Source organism: Erythrolamprus reginae, chromosome Z (assembly GCF_031021105.1).
Source record: "Erythrolamprus reginae isolate rEryReg1 chromosome Z, rEryReg1.hap1, whole genome shotgun sequence".
Classification (NCBI taxonomy): Eukaryota; Metazoa; Chordata; class Lepidosauria; order Squamata; family Dipsadidae; genus Erythrolamprus; species Erythrolamprus reginae.
This window is the reverse complement of record NC_091963.1, coordinates 91,994,909-92,016,391: the sequence shown is the minus strand read 5'-3', so window position 1 is coordinate 92,016,391 and position 21,483 is coordinate 91,994,909. Positions and strand designations below refer to the sequence as shown.

The window sequence follows — 21,483 nt, the reverse complement described above, 5'->3', positions numbered from 1 at the left end:
TTACTATACAGAATTCTAGAAGGTGCTCAACTGGGATGGGCCATATCTGCTCATGGCCTCTCTCCTGCGAAAAGGCATCAAACTCGTTACCTGCTTGTTGGCATGGTCTCCGGGTACTACAGACAAATCAATTGCCCTGGTTCCCTCAGCTCTCCAAGCTCCCACAGATGCTGGGACACTTCTTCTGATTCCTCCTTTGCTATTCTCCATGCCTGGCACATGGTGCGCCAAGAAGAATACATTGAGGTCCAAACACCTGCTTACAAAATAGTAAACCAGGCGCATAATCCATTCGCTGCTAGATGACAAAGAATTAATTATGTGGGCCACTGCTTGGTTATCGCACCAGAAATTGACTGCTTTGTTTGTGAGCTGTGACCCCCAGATCTCCACCACCACTACTATGGGAAAAAATTCGAGAAATGTAGGGATAAATGTCACCCAACAGCCAGGTGTCTGGCCATGGGGAGTAATACTATTGATTCCCCAACACCACTCCGAAACCTGAGGCCCCTGCAGCATCCTACTTCACCTGTAATTCAGCCTCCAACAATTGTTCCTGCCTCCAAAATGCCACACCATTAAAGCTGTCCAGAAAACCCTGCCATGTTTCCAGGTCCTTCCCAACCTCAGCCTTAAAATGCACCCTGTGATGTGGCCTCTCTACATGGCTGAATATAAACACCGAGAAAAAGCTCTGCCTGGGGCTATGACTTTTCAAGCAAAATTGAACAGACCCACAAACTCCAGAACCTGTCTCAATGTCACCTGCTTGGTTCCTAGCACCTCCCTGATTTTATTCCAAAGTTTTTCAACCTTACTTGGTGGGAGACGGCAGGTCCGCTTGTCTGAGTCAAGCTCAATGCCAAGAAATGGGATTATCACGGAGGGACCCTCAGTCTTCTCCTGCGCCAAAGGAACATCTAACTCTGCACACATTGCTTTAAAAACTTCCATCCTAGCTCCACAAGAATCATCCTGTGCTGTTCCTGCCATCAAATGGTGGCACATGCACAGTGCCAACAATTTGGCTTCTGCACATGTGCAGAAGAAAAAAAATCATCAAAAAATTCAATTTTTTTTAAAAAAAAGATGGCAGCATCCATGGACCAGCACCGAAAAAGCTGGCTCTGTGACATTACCAGCGGTTAGCTATTAGTTCTATAGAACTGGTGTTAACCAGGAGGAACCCACCTCTACTTTAGAATAGTTTATAAGAGTTATTTTCCTTTTGTTCTATCTTGAAAAATTCATCGCTATCTTCCTTGTTTTGAAATGTCTGTTTTTTTCTTTTTTCTTTTGTATTCTTGTTCTTACCTTTATACTCTTCTTTAGACTTGTTCTTACTTTGAACTCTTCAGAATCCTGACAAATTTCCAGTATACTTAGACCTCACTTTATAATCATTTATTTAATGACCATTTGAGAGCCTACCATCACCGAAAAAAGTGACTTATGATCATTTTTTACACTTTTGTCTGTTGCAACATCTCCGTGAGCCCCTGCTCAGATTTCAAATATGGGCAACTGGCATGTATGCATGACAGTTGCAATGCCCTAGGGTCATGTGATCTTTTATTGATCACAAAGTCAATTGGGAGATCAGATTTACTTAACAACTATGTTACTAATTTATCAATTGTAGTGATTCACTTAACCACCGTGGCAAGAAAGGTTGTAAAATAGCAATACACTTATATAGTACTTCATAGTGTTTTTCAGCCTTTTTGAAGCAGATTACAGAATCAGCATGTTGCACCCAACAATTTGGATCCTCATTTTACCCACCTTGGATGGATGGAAGATTGAGTCAACCTTGAACAGCTCAGATCGAACTACTGGCAGTCAGCAGAATTAGTCTGCAATATTGCACTCTAACCTCTGCACGACCATGCCTCTTTTTGGTGCAAAACTCACTTAGCAACTGCTTAGCAATGGAAAATTTTCGCTCAGTTGAAATTTGTAAGTCAAGGACTACCTGTAAGTCCTACTAAAGTGTTTCCATGTTAGGTAATTAAATTAAGGATTGCAGTCTAACAAGAAATTCTTTCTTCAACATTAACATTATCAGTTAGGTTCTTAATTGCTAGTTGATTATTCAGGAGATTGTTCAAGAAAAGATAAGTTGTTTTGAGAGGAAAATATGTCAGTGATATTATGGCTCCTCTGAACTTAATATCGTGGGCCATAATCAGCAGTTCAATCAGGTTAAATTCAGCAATACAGACAATGGGTGGTACTGGCAATCAGTATCCAGCAGGTAATGGCCAATATAAATATAATAAATAAAGCGTCCATCACCATCTTCCTCACTAAAGTGAATTGTTCTACATTTAGCTTGAATGTGACTTTCTGTTGGAAAGGACAGCAGATGCTTAAGAGAATTTTGAGATCTCTAATTCCCAATCTTTACTTTTTAAGGCTCTTGCAAAGATGGTTTCTGGTAAATTGTTTACTGAAAATAATGTTTTTATTGAGAAAAGGAAGATTAAATAATAAAAGTTCAAGTTTTTAAATGGGAAGCACCTCCCATAGGAAGTTCCTTATTTGTAGAGTATAACACATAATTAGGAGATTAGATGCAACCAATGACACAAAAATGAGGGATGTCTCTGGAATAGTGAACAGCAGACAGACATTATATTACTATTTTATGAATCAATTAGTCCAACTGGCTGCTGTGGGATGACTTTAAGTGAAGAATGGCAATAAGTGATGATGAAAGAGAATATTATTAGAAGGTGCTAGCCATTGGAACTACATGTGCTGGTCATATTTAGAAAACTGGAAATCTTTCTAGAAAAGAACAAGATTGCAATTTTTTGTCTGGTTTGATTGATTTCATCCATGTCTATGTGGGAATTTATATTGGACTTATCAGAAGCCTAAAGACTGATAATTTCCCACATGATGACATGTTTCTTTTATTTTAATTTGCTCTGTTTCACCCACATTTTGCATTTCTGCACATTGTTGGGTGTTGTTTCACTATTGCAATGAAGACATTTCCATTAGCAGTCTTCCCTGTCTGTCAAACCAGACACAGTAAGAATTGGGTATTTCAGCAGCATTCTCGTTGTGGTCCTGATTTTATCCAGACTGGTTTAGGAACTCCTATAGGCTACCTGAGCTACCACAATGAGCCTTGGGGCCTTCAGAGGTAAGTAATATGAGTTTGATTTGAATTGGGGGATGGAAATTGGGGAAAATCTTCTGAAGAATACTGGTAACAATAAGATGGGCAAGGTTGGATAATGCTGAGAATTGTGTTCACAAATCCTTTTTTTCTGTTGTATGTTTCTTGCATTAAAAATTCTGTCTTCATTAGTATATAAGGAGAAAAAGTACATAAGTCAATTTTTTGGTTGGAACTGTATTGCAGGATTTATTTATAATTTGTATTGTGGTGCAAATATCTGTAGTTGGATTTATTCTTATGAACATTACCAACATTACATTTACTCAGTATATTACAATAGGAGATTATTTGCAAGATTCTAGGTTTTTAAAATTATAGTTTTAAAGATCGCCTCCAATCTGATCTAACAGTAGTTCATAAAATCATATACCAAAATGTCCTTCCTATTAATGACTACTTCACCTTCAACCACAACGATACATGTGTACCTAATACATTCAAATTTAACGTAAACCGCTCCAAACTAGATTGCAGAAAATATGACTTCAGCAATAGAGTAATCAACGCTGGAATGCATTACCTGACTCTGTGGTTTCTTCCCCAACCCCCAAAATCTTTAACCTCAGATTGTCTACAGTTGGCCTCTCCCCTTTTCTAAAAGGTTTGTAAGGGACGTGCATAAGCGCACCATTGTGCCTACCATCCCTGTCCTACTGTCCTACTGTCCTATTGTCTTTTTTCATCATTATTTACTACTTATGTTATGCTTATACAAACTACAATCCTATACTTATTTGACAAAATAAAGAGAGAAAGAAAGAAGAGAATATAAGAGAGATGTTTGGATACACACACACATGCAGAGAGAGAGAGAGAGAGAGAGAGAGAGATGCACACATAGATATACATAAGCAGTAATGGGCAGCCAAAATTTGAACTGCTACAGTGGGTGTGGCTTATTTTGTGGGTGTGGCCTGATGGTCATGTGACTGGGTAGGAGTGGCTTGCTGGCCATGTGACCAGGTGGGAGTGACTTGAACGACCATCTTTGTTCAAGTGAACTATTAAGTCCTTGACTTACAACCTCACCAGTGTTGCTCTCTGGGGTGACAATTTGCTTCGTGTTTCCTGCATTCTCCTTCCTGGGTCAGCCCCCTGCCTCACGCTGGGTAGCTAGGTGAATGTGTGCTAATCAGCTGTTGAGAAAAGATAGGGGAGGAAATCGGCCCCCTGCAACTCCTGCTGGTGCTGGATTCCCTGCTGCTTTCTGAGGAGGAGGAGGAGGAAGAAGATGAGGGAGGGGATAGTCAGCTGGACTATCATACAGTTTATGTATGGTATGACTGAGTTGTATAGTTTTAATGATATGGGGTTTTAGATGTTTTTAAGTATTGGATTTGTCACATTGTTTATCACTGTTGTGAGCTGCTCCGAGTCTTCGGAGAGGGGCAGCATACAAATCTAATAAATTATTATTATTAAATTATTATTTGTAGTGCCCAACATTTTTTAAACACCCCCCCCCCCCCCCCCAATAAAGGCTGAAAATAAGATGGCGATGCATGCACAGTGCTGGAAACTTAGCTTCTGTGCACACGCAGAAGAAAAAGACCCCAGAAATAAAAAAAACACTTTTTAAAAGGAAATGGCGGTGCTCACAGACCAGCACCAACCAAGCCAATTCTGTGATGTCATTGTGATATCGCCAGTGGTTTGCTACTGGTTCGAATCTATCTCTGATGTATAAGACAAAAAGGGCAAGTATAAAATGTGAAAAGAAGGGGAAATAACTAAGGCAGAATACCAGCAAATAGCCCAAGCCTGTAAAGATGAACTGAGGAAAGCTAAAGTTCATAACGAACAAAGGCTTGCAACAAGAATAAAAAGTAACCAAAAAAAAGCTTATTCCAACGTATTAAAAACAAGAAAAAAGTCAAGGAAACAATTGGTCCATTGCAGGGAGAAAACTGCAAGAAGGTGATAAGCAACAAGGAGAAAGCAGAGCTACTCAGCATGTTTTTTGCATCTGTCTTTATACAAAGGAAATAAACAGCCTAACCTATCAAAAACAGCATCACAAAAAACATATTAGGAACACAAGTTAAAATGGAAAAGAAATGGTAAGGGAACACCTGTCCACCCTATATGAATTCAAATCACCAGGACCAGATGGATTACACCCTAAGGTTCTGAAGGAATTGGTAGACAAGGTCTCAGAACCACTGAACTATGTCTTTCAAAGATCCTGGAGCATCGGGGAATTGCCAGAGGACTGTAAAAGAGCTGATGTAGTTCCCATCTTCAAGAAAGGGGGAAAAACAGATCCAGGAAACTACGGACCAATCAGTCTGACCTCAATACCCGAGATGATTTTGGAAAAGATAATCAAGCAACAAGTCAATGAACATCTAGAAGGAAACTAAATAATAACCAAAAGCCAACATGAGTTTGTCAAAAAAAGATCATGCCAGACTAATTTTATAGCATTCTTTGACAAAATGACATAATTAGTGGACCAAAGGAATGTATTTATTTACTTATTTAATTGGATTTACATGGCACCCCTCTCCAAAAACTCGAAGAATGCTGTTGATGTGGTTTACTTGGAGTTTGACAAAGTAGACCATAACCTATTACTAAATAAAGTAGAAAAAATGTGGGATGGACAGCAACACCACCAGATGGATTCAAAACTGGCTAACTAACCACAATCAACTTATAGTGCTCAATGGAACTACTGTACATCTACTTGGAGGGATGTATGAAGTGGAACACCCCAAGGCTCTGTTTTAGGACCAGTACTCTTCAACATCTTCATCAATGACTTGGACGAGGGCATAGATGGGGAACTTATCAAATTTGCAGAAGACACCAAACTGGCAGGAATAGCCAACACTCCAGAAGCTAGGTGCAAAATACAGAAGGGTCTTGACAAACTTGAACAATGGGCACTATCTAACAAAATGAAATTCAATGGTAAAAAAAGTAAGGTTCTACATTTAGGCAAGAAAAACAAAACAGGTACAGTATATGTGGTACATTGCTCAACAGTTGTAACAATTAGAGGGATCTTGGAGTCCTAGTGGACAACCATTTAAATATTAGCCAGCAGTGTGCAGCAGCTGCCAAAGAAGCCAACACAGTTCCAGGCTACATTGACAGAGGGATAGAATCAAGATCACCTGAAGTGTGAATACCACTTTATAAGTCCTTGGTAAGGCCACACTTGGAATACTGCATTCAGTTTTGGTTGCCACAATGCAAAAAGACTCTAGAAAAATTGCAGAGAAGAGCGACAAAAATGATTAGGGATCTGGAGGTTAAAACATATGAACGGTTGCAGGAACTGGGCATGGCTAGTTTAATGAAAAAAGGGCTAGGCGAGACATGATAGCAGTGTTCCAATATCTCAGGGGTTGCCACAAAGAAGGAATCAACCTATTCTCCAATGCACCTGAAGGTAGATCAAGAAGCAATGAGTGGAAACTAAACAAGGAGAGAAGTATCTTAGAACTAAGAAGAAATTTCCTGACAGTCAGAATGGTTGATAAGTGGAACAGCTTGCCTCCAGAAGTTGTGAATGCCCTAACACTGGAAGTTTTTAATCAGATGTTGGATAACCATCTGTCTGAAGTAGTGTAAGGTTTCCTGCCTAAGCAGGGGTTTGGACTAGAAGACCTCCAAGGTCCCGTCCAACTCTGTTGTTGTCATTATCATTATTATAATTATATACATAATTATAATATATACACATATATACATTTCCCATAATATTCTTAGGTTTGGACTTTTAACAGACAAAATAATGTTATGTTCAAATAATGTCTATAAAATAAGAAGTGTTCAGTGCTACACAATCAAATATAGAAACATTGAGACTGAAAGCAAGAAATTATGGAATGGATAACTCACCATGGTCACTTGGCTGCTGCCGCCTGGTTGTGGACACATGGTCATTATCACATTTCTATGGGACATCTTACTCCGGCCAACTCAGTAGGAGTCACCAGGAGTCAACTTAGCTTTCCACTCTGGTTTCCAAACCTAGCCCAGGTTAAGGAAGGTGAAAGCTCCTGCCAGTTGCACTTTTTCTCAAAAAAGACTTCCTCATCTTTCTTTCCATCCCCCTCCCCCAAAGTTAGAGTCATTGTTCTACATAGCCATAGCAGCGGTGGGGGAAGGCAAGGAAAAATGCCACACTGAGACGGACCCACCTTTATTCATCAGGCGACCTGGTGAACAGATGGGTTTTCCCGCCTGATGCAAATGCTGCTCCATCCCTCCACCCACCCCTAAGCACAGCAGATGGGCTGTCAGAGCAGCAGGGGACCGAATGCCTTGGCGGCGCTTCCCTTTCCTTCCCCTGCCTTTGCTGTTGCGGCCAGCGAGCCCTCCTGCCTGGGCGGCTCAGCCCCACGGTGGTGGCCACAGGAAGGTGTCGAGCCGGGGGGGGGGGGTGAGGAGTGAGCAACAGTGGAAGAGGAAGGGGGGGAAGTGAGCAAATAAAAAGAAAGAACGAAAGAAAGAAAGAAAAATAAAAGGGGGGGAAATCAGGACTTTTAAAAAATGCCCCGGGATGCGGGACAAATTGCTAAAAAGCATGACTGTCCTGCTGAATGCGGGACGTCTGGTCACCTTACACAATACTCCTCAGGAAGGAACTCAGAAACAATCCCCCCACTCCAAATGGCAAATGATTTTCATGAAAAGGTTAAAGTTATGCATGGATAAAGCTATTGCTTGTGGGAAAAATAATGGAAAACTCAGCCTTAGTTCCTCTGAGATCATTGATGTTTAGCAGTTTTTGATCAACAAACACAGATAAAGCTGTCATCATGACATTGAATAATGAAGCTGTATGACTGGGAGGCAAATAGAGAATGAAGAAATAAGGCTGCTCTGCCATAGTCTATCGGTATAATAACCTAGACCAAGGGTGGTGAACCTATGATATGTGTGTCAAAGCTGATAACTCACAACATGTTGAGTGACACATCAATACTATTTTCAAAAACACACCCCATTCTAAATTGTTTTTAGAGGCTGCAAGAGAATGGGGTGTGCTCTCCAAGCATTCCAAAAATCATCTGAAATGGGACGTGCTTTTGTATGGATTTCAGGGCAACAGAGGCCATGGAAGAATGAAGGCCTCATTCTGTCTGAAAGTATGGTGCTTTGAGGTTACTGTCTGAAATATATGGTGAGTGGGAGATTTTGGGGAGCATTGGCAATAGAAACAATTGTGCTTTAAGGGACAGTACTAAGTGTCCTTTTCAGAGGCAGCAATGGTGTTAGGGCTGAGGTTGAGATCAGGCCTCAAATTCAGGTCCAGCTTCAACAGTGCTGCTCAATGCCATTGCTCAGAGTTGCCTAGATTAAGGTGACCAGATGTCCCACTTTTGGTGGGACAGTCCTAATTTTAATAATTTGTCCCATGTCCCGCGATGTTCTAAAAAAGTCAGATTTTTACAAGCTGGGGAACAGCAGGAGAATGGCATTGTGGGCGTGCTGCTCCATGAGGCGAAAACAGGAGGAAATCGACGTGTCTGGAAACAAAACCCATGTAACTAGGAAAGCAAGAGGGGAGAGCAAGAGCAAGCGAACCCCGAGGCAAACTGAGAAGCAGCCTATCCTTCCTTTGTCCTGGCATAGAAGAGGAGATGCTTTGTCAAAATCCACACACAACTCCTCGCCCCTCCATCTGAAAGGTCCCAGCTGTAGCTTCCTTCTGTTCCCACTTTTGAGAAGTCAGGAACCTGGGAGGCAGCCCCACGCAAAACCACCACCAGGGGAAGAGAGAAGTGGATGGCTTCCTTCCCCAGCCCCTCCCCACCCCTTCTCTTTTTTTCCTAGGTTGACCCCAAGTGCAGGGCCTGTGAGAAGGAAGGCAGGCTTGGAAGGGGCTCCCAAAGGATGGGGCCAGCAGTCTCTCTTGCCTTCCCCTTGTCCTGCCTCGAAAAGGGCCGAAAAGGGTTAACAACGGGCAGCTGACAACCTCGGCCTGGTGGGCTTTGCCATAAAGATCTGGGAAAGAGCCCTTGGCCATGTGGGCATGCTCTGAATGGCTCCAGACGGAAGGAATGAACGTAGATAAGTTTAGGTTGGTATTTTTCACCCTCTGTGTGTGTGTGTGTTATGCAAGTAGCAGTACGTGTGTTGTGCAAGCAGCAGAAGTGGTGAGTTTATCTTATCAAAAGTTAAGTGATCTGTTGTATCTGGTTTGCTGGCTCCCCCCGCCCCATCAATGGTGTCCCACTTTAGCAATGTTAAAATCTGGTCACTTTAGCCTATATGTATTGTATGTGGGTAGAGATAAATAATAGTTTCTGTTTTGTTGGGGGAATGTATGTTACAAATCAGAACAATCAAGTTAGGTACCGGTATTTTCCTTTTTTAAAAAACTTGCTGAGCCAGAAAGATCCTGGAGTACCAGGGAACTGCCAGAGGACTGGAAAAGAGCTGATGTAGTTTCCCATCTTCAAAAAGGGAAAAAAATAGATCTAGGAAACTTCAGATCTATCAGTCTCATCTCAATACTAGGAAAGACCTGGAAAAGATATTCAAGCAACGAATCAATGAACACCTAGAAGCAAACAAAATAACCAAAAGCCAACATGGGTTTGTCAAAAACAGGTCATGCCAGACTAATCTTATTGCATTCTTTGACAAAGTGACAACATTTAGTAGACCAGAGGAATGTTGTTGATATAATTTACTTGGACTTCAGTAAGTCATTTGATAAAGTAGACCATGACCTACTGTGTGCTGAAATTTGATTTTAAAAGTTTGCACGAGACCTTTGGACAAGAGAACAGAAATGTTTACTCTCTCTGGGTATACAGAAAATGATTTGCAAAGTGTAATACTCTTCACAAGAAGAGAGTGTACAGAAGCTAAAGAGCAGGTTAATATACTTATTACAAGACCTTCCAATCCTACACTAGCTAATCTAGCATGGTGGGTTTCAGCCTATCACAGAGGTTCATCGAATTCCTTGCCTAAATATGGTCTACATCCTCTTTCCTTTCTCCTAAAGCTGAATAGTACCTCATATGATTTATCATATGCCCTAAACAGATATGAATTGGGTAACTGTCCCTTCCGCAAAAGCAACAGAAGCTTATCAGCAAACACTTATCTCCTTAAAACAGAGTTTAAACAATAGACACAAAACTTAAACAGGAAACATTTATCTTGTTAAAACAGAATTTAAACAACAGACACTGATCTTTTTAAAATAAAACTTAAACTATTTTATACACAATGTATTTTTCCTTCACTACTATAGATAAAATAGAAAAATATGGGTTAGACAAGAACAACACCAGATGGATTAAAAACTGGCTGACCAACCACACTCAATGTGTAGTGATCAATCCATTGACATCTAAATGGAGGGAAGTGTGTAGTGCAGTATCCCAAGGTTCTGTTTTCAGCGCAATATTCTTTAACATCTTCATCAATGACTTGGACAAGGAGATAAATGGGGAACTCATCAAATTTGCAGATGACACCAAACTGGCAGGAATAGCCAACACTCCAGAAGATAGGCTCAAGATACAGAAGGCTCTTGATAGACTGTAACATTGGGTGCTATCTAAAAAAATGAAATTCAATGGTGAAAAAAAATAGGCAAAAAACCCAAAATGCACAGATATAGTATATACTGTACCTTGCTCAACAGTAGTAACTATGAGAGGGATCTAGGAGTCTTAGGGGACAAACATTTAAAAATAAACCATCAGTGTGCAGCAGCTGCCAAAAAAGTCAATATAGTTCTAGGCTGCATTAACAAAGGGATAGAATCAATATCACATGAAGTGTTAATGCCACTTTATAATGCCTTGCTAAGCCCACACTTGGAATACTGCATTCAGTTCTGGTTGCCACAATATGAAAAGAATGTTGAAATTCTAGAAAGAGTGCAGAGAAGAGCAAGAAAAATGATTAGGGGACTGGAGGCTAAATCATATGAAGAATGATTGTAGGAACTAGATATGCAGGGATGGGCTGCTGCTTCGGACATGAGAGAACGCAATGGAGTAGCAAAAATGGAGCGCCACCCCAGAGCACCCAATTTGCACCAAAAGATGTCGATAGAAAATGCAGAGTGTCCTCTTTGGGCAGCCTCTGCATTCTTCCCGAAAGCATTTAAAACCCCCAAAGCCGGCAATTCTGCTACAAACAAATGTGTCTATGAAAAGTAGATAAGATCTAGAATTAATTCTATGTGATCTGGGTTTCTGCCTCCCCCTCCTTTCTGAATTGCTAAAGTATTCTCTAGAACAGTGGTCTTCATAGCTAGTTGGAAAATTGCAGTGAAAGCGGAATATATGGATAACAATGTGGCTTTATATGGATCACTTTATTGATCTATGACTTAATAAAACAACCTGCAGAGAAGCCAGATGGGGCGGAAGGACCCTGCCAAAAGCCTTTCTAAGCAACTTTTGGGTGAAAGCTCCTTGCTGGGCAAGGAGAGGGGTCCCAGCCCTCCCTTGCCCCTGCCACAGCCCTTGGCGTATGGGATGGCTTGCCCACAGTCCCTGGGACGCCCTGCCTAGCGAGCCCTAAGGGCATCCCCCCTCCATTACTTAGGCGAAATCTGTCCGGAGGTCCTGGTGAGGGGCAGCCTGGGAGTTGAAATTCACAAGTCTTAAAGTTGCCAAGTTTGGGGACTCCTGCTCTAGAAAATAAAATGAATAATGCTTGAAACCTAATGTTTTGCCAGAAACCTTGATTTTGTTTGGTAGTCTGCAGGAAGGAGAGTTAAGATTGCTATGTGGAATGGAGCATTTCGGGATATTCACTTAGACTGTGAAAGTAGTACTTTGTTGCCTTTGAGTAAGTGATTATTTTGTGAGTGGCCATTTTAATCATGAAGGCAACTTTGTGACAATGCTCAAAATGTGATTTCAAAATTCTGTTTCTGTCATTTTACTGCTCACTTATAGAATGTGGGTGAATTCGATGACCTGCTTATTTTGAATCCATTGATATGGGTATTGTTTTGAGGTTCTTGGAAAATCCTTGGCCAAGTCACATGATTGTCAAGCCACTCCCACTTGGTCACATGGCCGGCAAGCCACTTCGACCATCAAGTGACACTCACAAAATAAACCATGCGTGGTAGTAAAAATTTTGGTAGTCCTTCACCTAGTTTAATGAAAAAAAGGAGTAGGGGAGACACGATAGCAGTGTTCCAATATCTCAGGGGTTACCACAAAAAAGAGAGAGGCAGGCTGTTCTCCAAAGCATCTGAGGGTAGAACAAGAAGCAATGAATGGAAACTGATCAAGGAGAGAAGCAATTTAGAACTAAAGAGAAATTTCCTCACAGTTAAAACAATTAATCAGTGGAACAGCTTGCCTCCAGAAGTTGTGAATGCTCCAACACTGCAAGATTTTAAGAAGATATTGAATAACTATTTGTCTGAAGTAATGTAGGGTTTTCTGCCTGTGTGGGAGGTTGCACTAGGAAGATCTCCAAGGTACCTTCCAACTCTGTTATTCTATTATTCTAGTAAATGTTCTCCATCCAATAGTTAAACCAACAGGTAACCTACAGCATGGTGTTCAGATTAACTTCCTCCTTAATTAAAAAGCTGTCTCCAATCACATATATTCCAAAAATAAGGAGTCTTTGGGTTACAGCATGCCATGAGCTTATGACTGTGCAGATCTATAAGAGTGACAATTGCCACTTCTGAGAAGAATCAGTGCTTATACTAGGCACTATTAAAGAGAATGTAATTATAAGGTTAAATAATAACATCCCAAAGGGCTACATCCTTGGAATAGACAAGCAGAATCCATTAGGCATCCCCCTATAGAGGCATCACTAAAAGAAGCTTGGAACAGTAGCTACTTATTGCAAAAAGAAATTCAAGGCAAACACATTTTGTCCTTTTGATTTTACATTCAAACATCTTTGCTTAGAAATTGTAATTCACAATTATGTGACCATTTCTGTGAGGGAAAGCCATAGAAGCTTCTGCCACTTACTTTACGGGGCGAGCCATTCTGGAGGAAAAAGAGATCGCTGCCTAAAAGTGATCCTTTGTTCCGGCCCCGTGAGCTCAACCCGGGGTCCTGGTGACGAGTGTAATCTGGGCCCTGGGATCAAGCTGCTGCTGCTCAATGCCAGATCGGTCATAAACAAAGCTCTCCTCATCCGAGATCTGATCCTGGATGAGGAGGCCGATCTGGCATGTGTGACTGAAACCTGGCTGGGCCCAGAGGGAGAAGTTCCTCTCTCGGAAATATGCCCAGCCAAGTTTCAGGTATGGCATCAGCCTCGACCCCAGGGAAGGGGGGGGGGAGTGGCTATTGTAGCCAAGGAGAACCTTCACCTGGGTAGACTCGTTGCCCCTGAGATTGCGGGTTGTAAGTCACTCCTTGTGAAGTTGGACTTAGGGGTTCAGGTGGGCTTGTTACTCACGTACCTGCCTCCCAGGTGCATGTTAACAGCCCTGCCTGTGCTGCTCGAGGAGGTGGCCGGATTGGCGGTGGAGTTCCTCAGACTCATTGTCCTGGGGGACTTCAATCTGCCATCTCTCGGTGGTTCCTCTGGATTAGCACAGGAGTTCGTGACCACCATGACAGCCATGGACCTGACTCAAGTAGTTCAGAGTCCGACTCACGAGGGGGGACACACACCCGACATGGTATTCCTCTCGGAGCAATTGAGTAATGGTCTGAGACTAAGGGGCTTAGAAGCATTGCCTTTGTCATGGTCAGACCATTTTCTACTATGGCTTGATTTCCTGGCCCCAATCCTCCCCTGCAGGGAGGCAGAACTGATTAGGAGGTTCCGCCCCAGACGCCTGATGGACCCTGAGGGCTTTCAGAGGGTGCTTGGGGTTTTACTTGATTCACTCATCCACAGCTCGGCAGAGTCTCTTGCTGAGGCCTGGAACAAGGCTGCAGCGGAGGCTCTTGACCAAATTGTGCCATTGCGAACTCTCTGTGGCACTAGACCCCATAGAGCTCCATGGTTCAATGAGAAGCTCTGGGAGTTGAAACACCAGAAGAGACGTCTAGAGAAGCGATGGAGGAAGAACAAGTCCGAATCTGATCGAACACTTGTAAGAGCTTTTATTAAGACCTACAAAGTGGCGCTCAAGGTGACAAGATGCGCGTACCATGCCTCAATGATTGCATCAGCAGAATCCCACCCAGCCGCTCTGTTTAAGGTGACCCACTCCCTGCTAAATCAGGGGGGAGTTGGGGAGCCCTTACAGGGCAGTGCCGAGGAATTTAACTCATTTTTTACTGATAAAGTCACTCAGATCCAGGCGGACCTCGACTCCAATTGCACAGCAGTGTCGGCTGACAATGAGTCAGTCGAGGTGACTGGGGCTAAACGTCTTTGTCCATCTGTCTGGGAGGAGTTTGACCTGGTGACACCTGATGAAGTGGACAAGGCCATTGGAGCTGTGAGTTCCGCCACCTGTTTACTGGATCTGTGTCCCTCTTGGTTGGTTTCGGCCAGCCGAGAGGTGACACGGAGCTGGGTCCAGGAGATTGTCAATGCCTCCTTGGGGAGGGGGTCCTTTCTGGCTCCTTATAAGGAGGCACTTGTGCGCCCACTCCTCAAGAAGCCTTCCCTGGACCTAGCCGTGCTTAATAACTACCGTCCAGTCTCCAACCTTCCCTTTATGGGGAAGGTTGTTGAGAAGGGGGTGGCGCTCCAACTCCAGCAGTCCTTGGAAGAAGCTGATTATCTAGGTCCTCAACAGTCTGGATTTAGGCCCGGCTACAGCACAGAAACTGCTTTGGTCGTGTTGATGGATAATCTCTGGCAGGCCCGGGAAAAGGGGCTTGTCCTCTGTCCTGGTGCTTCTTGACCTCTCAGCGGCTTTCAATACCATCGACCATGGTATCCTTCTGTGCCGGCTGGAGGGGCTCGGAGTGGGAAGCACTGTTCTCCAGTGGTTCTCCTCCAACCCCTCTGGTCGATCACAGTCAGTGTTAGTGGGGGGTCAGAGGTCAACCTCTAGGTCTCTCCCTTGTGGGATGCCTCAGGGGTTGGTCCACTTCCCCCTGCTATTCAATATCTACATGAAACCGCTGGGTGAGATCATCCAAGGGCATGGGGTGAGGTATCATCAATATGCCAATGATACCCAGTTATACATCTCCACCCCATGTCCAGTCAACAAAGCAGTGGAAGTGATGTGTCAGTGACTGGAGGCTGTTGGGGCCTAGATGGGTGTCAACAAGCTCAAACTCAACCCAGACAAGACAGAGTGGCTGTGGGTCTTGCCTCCCAAGGACAATTCCATCTGTCTGTCTATCACCCTTGGGGGGATCTACTGACCTTCTCAGAGAGGGTTCGCAACTTGGGCGTCCTCCTCGATCCACAGCTGACATTGGAACATAATCTTTCGGCTGTAGTGAGGAAGGCGTTTGCCCAGGTTCGCCTGGTGCACCAGTTGCGACCCTATTTGGACAGAGAGTCATTGCTCACAGTCGCTCATGCCCTCATCACCTCGAGGTTCGATTACTGCAACGCTCTCTACATGGGGCTACCTTTGAAAAATGTTCGGAAACTTCAGATCCTGCAGAACGTGGCTGCGAGAGCCATCGTGGGGCTTCCCAGATTCGCCCACATTTCTACAACACTCCGTGGCCTGCATTGGCTGCCGATCAGTTTCCGGTCACAATTCAAAGTGTTGGTTATGACCTTTAAAGCCCTACATGGCACTGGACCAGAGTACCTCCAGAACCGCCTGCTACCGCACGAATCCCAGCAACCGATAAGGTCCCACAGAGTTGGCCTTCTCCAGGTCCCGTTGACTAAACAATGTTGTTTGCCGGGCCCCAGGGAAGAGCCTTCTCTGTGGCAGCCCCAGCCCTCTGGAATAAACTCCCCCCGGAGATTAGAACTGCCCCCACCCTTCCTGTCTTTTGCAAACTACTCAAGACCCACCTATACCGCCAGGCATGGGGGAGTTGAGACACCTTTCCCCCAGGCTTTTTATATTTTATGTTTGGTATGTATGTGTTGTTTGGTTTTAAATATGATAGGGTTTTTATATGCTTCTTTTTTAATATTAGATTTGTTTCGCTATAATATTGTTTTTTATTATTGTTGTGAGCCGCCCTGAGTCTTCGGAGAGGGGCAGCATACAAATCTAATAAATTATTATTATTATTATTATTATTATTATTTTATTATTATTATTATTATTATTATTATTATTATTATTATTATTATTATTATTATTACTTTAGACAGATATGTGGGCTTTTGACTATTTCATAAAGGGAGAAATGTACATACAGATATTGTCTTGGCACACAGAGATGATGCAGAAGAAAAGCTGTAAACTGGAAGCTTTACCTGCTCCAATTTTTCAAAAGCAAACCATTTTGAGGGAGAGGAGAAACAGTCAGTTTATTTATTTCCCTGTAAATCATCCTTTCTTAATTTTTTGCTCTTGAAGATTGGCTAGGTGACTGAATTTCTCTAAATAATTATTGCTTCTAACTGAAGATACTAAGAAGCTCAAAGAACACAGCCTGCAGAGATTTTTGTTTGGCTTGTTGTCCTGCTTGGCTGCCATTCAAGTACCAGAAAAACAAGGTGCAAATCTGCATTCTCCACATTTTTAATGAGCTTCCTGGTATTTTAAAATCTGTACTGCGCTGTAAGTAAATGTCCTTTTGCTCTCATTTCAAATAAATATCGAAACTACAAATATTCCAGTACAGGGACCGGAAATCTAGGCAGAAAGAAGGACTTTAAAGTATAGACTGTGTGGAGACAGAAAGACTCATAGCTTTCCAATTATACAAATAGCAGCATTTTTACCTTGCAAATGGGTGTAGCTGATAAAGCTGTGTAACGTGAACCAATTTGGCCCTTAGTGGGTGGGTGAAAAAATGACTAAGCTACAGCAGCAACTAAGTGCTGCATAGCAGGAAAAGTTGCTAACAGGAACCTGTCAAATATAGCAGGCCCTCTTGCTCATCTCATGCAATTGCTTAAAACCAGACAATGTAAAGTGATATGAAGATGTGCATTGACTCGGTTGGGTTTTTTTAAAACAAACCTGTAGATTAGTGTTTACCAGCATTAGAAATGTTTTACGATGCACAGAGTTTAGTTCACAAAATTTCTAACCATTATGGTGCTGAGGAATTCTGAATTAAAAATTGGTAAAATTTAGAAACACTGCTCTAAATTAAGGTGACCAGATTTTAACATTGGTAAAGTGGAACACCATTGATGGGGAGGAGGGAGTGTTTCTTGGTTAAAAATTTGGTCTAAATTATAAAAGCCTCTGTAAAAGCCTTCAGAGGCAGGCAAGAGTGATTGGTGGTACAGAGATTTGATAAGTCAAATCTAGATGATCTTTGCATTTGAGAGTTAAATGTTAGATTTTTTTTAAAAAAAATTGAAAGAGGTACAGAACAATTAGAAATACAAAATTATTTGGAAATCTAAAGGAAGCATGAATAGAAGCAATCAGGAGAAACCAGAATTTACGACTTTATACTGGAAAATTTAAAAACTGCAGCCATAAAACCAAGGATGAATCTGGCCAATGTAGTAATAGCTTGTCTATGATAAGATGTGGACTTGATTTGGCAGTATCTATTCAAACTGGGGATTTTTGCTTTATATTGCAAACATGCTATGCTTGTGTGTGTGTATGTTAGTATAGGGGTTTTTCTTAAATTTATAATATTTTAATTAATTGGATTATGTATTGGATTGTCTTTTCACTTGTTGTGAGCCGCCCTGAGTTTTCGGAGGGGCGGCATACAAATCCAAATAATAAATAAATAAATAAATAAATAATAAATTACAAACATTTATATTTTTTAAAAAGCTAAGAGGACCAATTTTACTTTATTTTTGTTGCACACTCTACTCTCTCAAGATAAACCTACAAGTCTGTCCTAGATTGCAAAAATCCACATGGCCATTGCAAAGGGCTTAACTTTACAGTGGTCATTCGGATTTTTTGCATCCCAGATCTTGTCACTTAATTTCAGCAGAATACACAGGACTGAACTTTTAGCTGACTAAACTCGTAGTTTCAAACTAAATTTTGCTCTCTCCCTTCCTCCCTCTTCTTTCTCTTTCTTTCTCTCTCTTTCCTTCCTTCCCTCTCTCTTGCTCTCTCTCCCTCCCTCCCTCCTTTTCTCTCCCTTTCTTTCTTTCTCCCTCCCTTTCTTTCTCTTTCCCTTTCTCCCTCCCTTTCTTTCTCTTTCTCTTTCTTCCGCTCTTTTTCTCTCTCTTTCTCTCTCTCTTCCTCTCTTCCTTCCTTCCTTCCTCACTTTCTCTTACTTTTTATCCCTCCCTTCTTCCCTCCCCCTCTCTCTTCCTCCCTCTCCCTTTCTCTCTCTCCTTCCCTCTTTCTTTCTTTCTCTCTTTCTCTATTCCTTCCTCCCTCTTTCCTCCTCTTTTCATTCTTCCTTCCCTTCCACTCCCTTTCTCTCTCCCACTCTCCCTCTTTCTTTCTTTCTTTCTTTCTTTTTTCTCTCTCTCTCTCTCTTCCTTCCTTCCTCTATCTTTTTTTCTCTCTGTGGAACCAGTCGGAGTGCAACAGCCAGCCAACTGGCTGGATGAGCTTCCTCTCCAGGGGGGGCTGTGGGGATGTCGGGCAGGAGCTCTCTGCGCCTTTAAAACTGGGATTTTTGAGATGTTATATCCATGATTTTGCAACTACATTTCAATCTCCATATTGCCTTTTCTTCAGAATAAAGATTAAGTCTGAACTTTTAAAAAATGTACCTATCAGTAGTCCTTGTGCAAGTTGCGGCTCCAGGGGCTCCAGTGCCCCCACTGAGGAGAGAGAGCGGCTATCGGGGGAGAAGATCGGGACATTTTTGAAACATCATGGGACGCGGGACAAATTATTAGAATGCGGGACTGTCCTGCCAAAAGCAGGACATCTGGTCACCTTATTCTAACTGTATTTTCAATTGAGGGTATCACAGGATATTGTGAAAAAAATATTTTTTTAAAAAATAGTACTATCCCCAGGAATGTAGGAAGGTAAGAGCATTCTTTTTCATTTGTTCAAATTTAATAATAATAATAATTTATTAGATTTGAATGTACAGTCTCCTACCAAATATTGTTCAGGATATAATATTGTAATAGGAAACATTTTCAAACAACGATTTGTTAGTTTGAACTTTCTTATAAAATACATTTCAACTTCATACTGTAGACAATCAGGTTTGGAAGACACCTCCTTATTTTCTATTCCAGAAACTAATTTCTCATTCTTATGATAAGGGAAATATTAGATTTATAGAGGAATTAGGTTAGATCCATGATGGCGAACCTATGGCATGCGGAACCATATCAGAGATCACACAAGACTTTGCCCTGTGTCAGCTTCAGCTGGGGTGCGTGAGCTGCCAGTTGATTTTTGGCCTTGGAAAAAGCTGTTTCACCCTTCGGACCTTTCAGGGAAGCTTCTCTGAAGCCCCAGAGGCAAAGAAATCCCCCAACCCCCATGGACAGACCGGCTGTTCGGGAAACCACACTTCCTGTTTGCCATTGTACTGTAATTTGCACTCTGGAGGGTTGGAGGAAGTGTCTCTGAAGCCACTGAGTACAAAAAAACAGCACAAGGCAAACCAGAAGTGCATTTTCCTAATGTGAGGTGAGGTGGAATGCCAGGAAAGCTAGGCTTCTTTGGGAGCGTCCTGCCCAGCAGCTGCCACAATCATAGGAGGAGAAGACAAAAGGGCAGGCGGGCGTGGGAGGATGGGAGAGCTGGTGGAGGGGTAATAGCAGCCGCTGGACCGAGGGAGAGCTGGAGGGCCCTCTGAGCAGCTCTGTTGTGAAGTGGGGGGGGGGGGGTGTCACCTTTTCTGCTGCAGCAGTTAAAGTGACTGCTGCTTTTCCTTCTGGGTCTCATACACACACATGGAGCAAGTTGCAGTCTGACTCTTTAAGGTACTTAAACAGGGCAGTGGGGAGGGGGGACAGAAAGGGACAGGCAACCAAAGGACATGGTGAAGGGGGGGATCGCCTTTTCTGCTGTAGCAGTTAAAGTGACTCTTTAAGGTACAGTGATCCCTCGAGTATCGCGAGGGTTACGTTCCAAGACCCCTCGCGATACTCGATTTTTCGCGATATAGTGGTGCGGAAGTAAAAACACCATCTGCGCATGCGCGCCCTCGCGCATGTGCAGATGGTGTTTTTTACTTCCGCACTTGGGAAGACCCCCGCCCAACAGCTGAGGACCCGCCTGCCCGCCGCCGCACCGCTCGTGCCGCCGCTGCTGGCGCGAGCAACGCCGCTTCCCAGCTGAGTGGCGCGAGCAACGGCGTGGGTGGGCGAAGGGCGGGCGCGCGGACAAGGGGCGCACGAGCGGCGTGGCGGCCGAACAAACGGCGGCCGCACGAGCAACGCAAGCGGCGTGGCGGCCGGACAAATGGCGGCCGCGCCTGGCGGCAGCACGAGCAACACGAACGGCGTGGCGGCCGAACAAACGGCGGCCGCACGAGCAACGCAAGCGGCGTGGCGGCCGGACTAATGGCGGCCGCGCCTGGCGGCAGCACGACACACAAACAGCGTGGCGGCCGAACAAACGGCGGCCGCACGAGCAACGCAAGCGGCGTGGCGGCCGGACAAATGGTGGCCGCGCCTGGCGGCAGCACGAGCAACACGAACGGCGTGGCGGCCAAACAAACGGCGGCCGCACGAGCAACGCAAGCAGCGTGGCGGCCGGACAAACGGATTCTCCTCCGACCTGCCCTCACCTTAGCTTCCAGCTGATGCTTCGATCCTTGGAAGAGGCCAGAGCGCCTTTCTGCACCACACTCTGCGCTCGGGTTCCTTTCCGGAAGATGGAAGTTTCTCTCCTTCCATCCTTTCTAGCAATACAATACTCGATGGTTAAAACCATTTTAACCATCGAGTATTGTATTGCTAGAAAGGATGGAAAGAGAGAAACTTCCATCTTCCGGAAAGGAACCCGAGCGCAGAGTGTGGTGCAGAAAGGCGCTCTGGCCTCTTCCAAGGATCGAAGCATCAGCTGGAAGCTAAGGTGAGGGCAGGTCGGAGGAGAATCCGTTTGTCCGGCCGCCACGCCGCTTGCGTTGCTCGTGCGGCTGCCGTTTGTTCGGCCGCCACGCCGTTTGTGTTGCTCGTGCTGCCGCCAGGCGCGGCCGCCATTTGTCCGGCCGCCACGCCGCTTGCGTTGCTCGTGCGGCCGCCGTTTGTTCGGCCGCCACGCCGTTTGTGTTGCTCGTGCTGCCGCCAGGCGCGGCCGCCATTTGTCCGGCCGCCACGCCGCTTGCGTTGCTCGTGCGGCCGCCGTTTGTTCGGCCGCCACGCTGTTTGTGTTGCTCGTGCTGCCGCCAGGC

The 21,483-nt window shown here is 43.8% G+C and overlaps 1 protein-coding gene across 1 annotated transcript in view; it reads left to right on the top strand.

The window, feature by feature from the left end:
• The first annotated feature begins 2,996 nt into the window (after positions 1-2,996).
• The window catches only part of LOC139153132 (transmembrane protease serine 11A-like), a 90,444-nt gene continuing 71,957 nt past the window's right edge, over positions 2,997-21,483 (top strand). The window contains exon 1 of the mRNA XM_070726729.1: positions 2,997-3,160. Coding sequence (XP_070582830.1) covers positions 2,997-3,160 — 164 coding nt within the window. The remainder of the gene's footprint in view (positions 3,161-21,483) is intronic.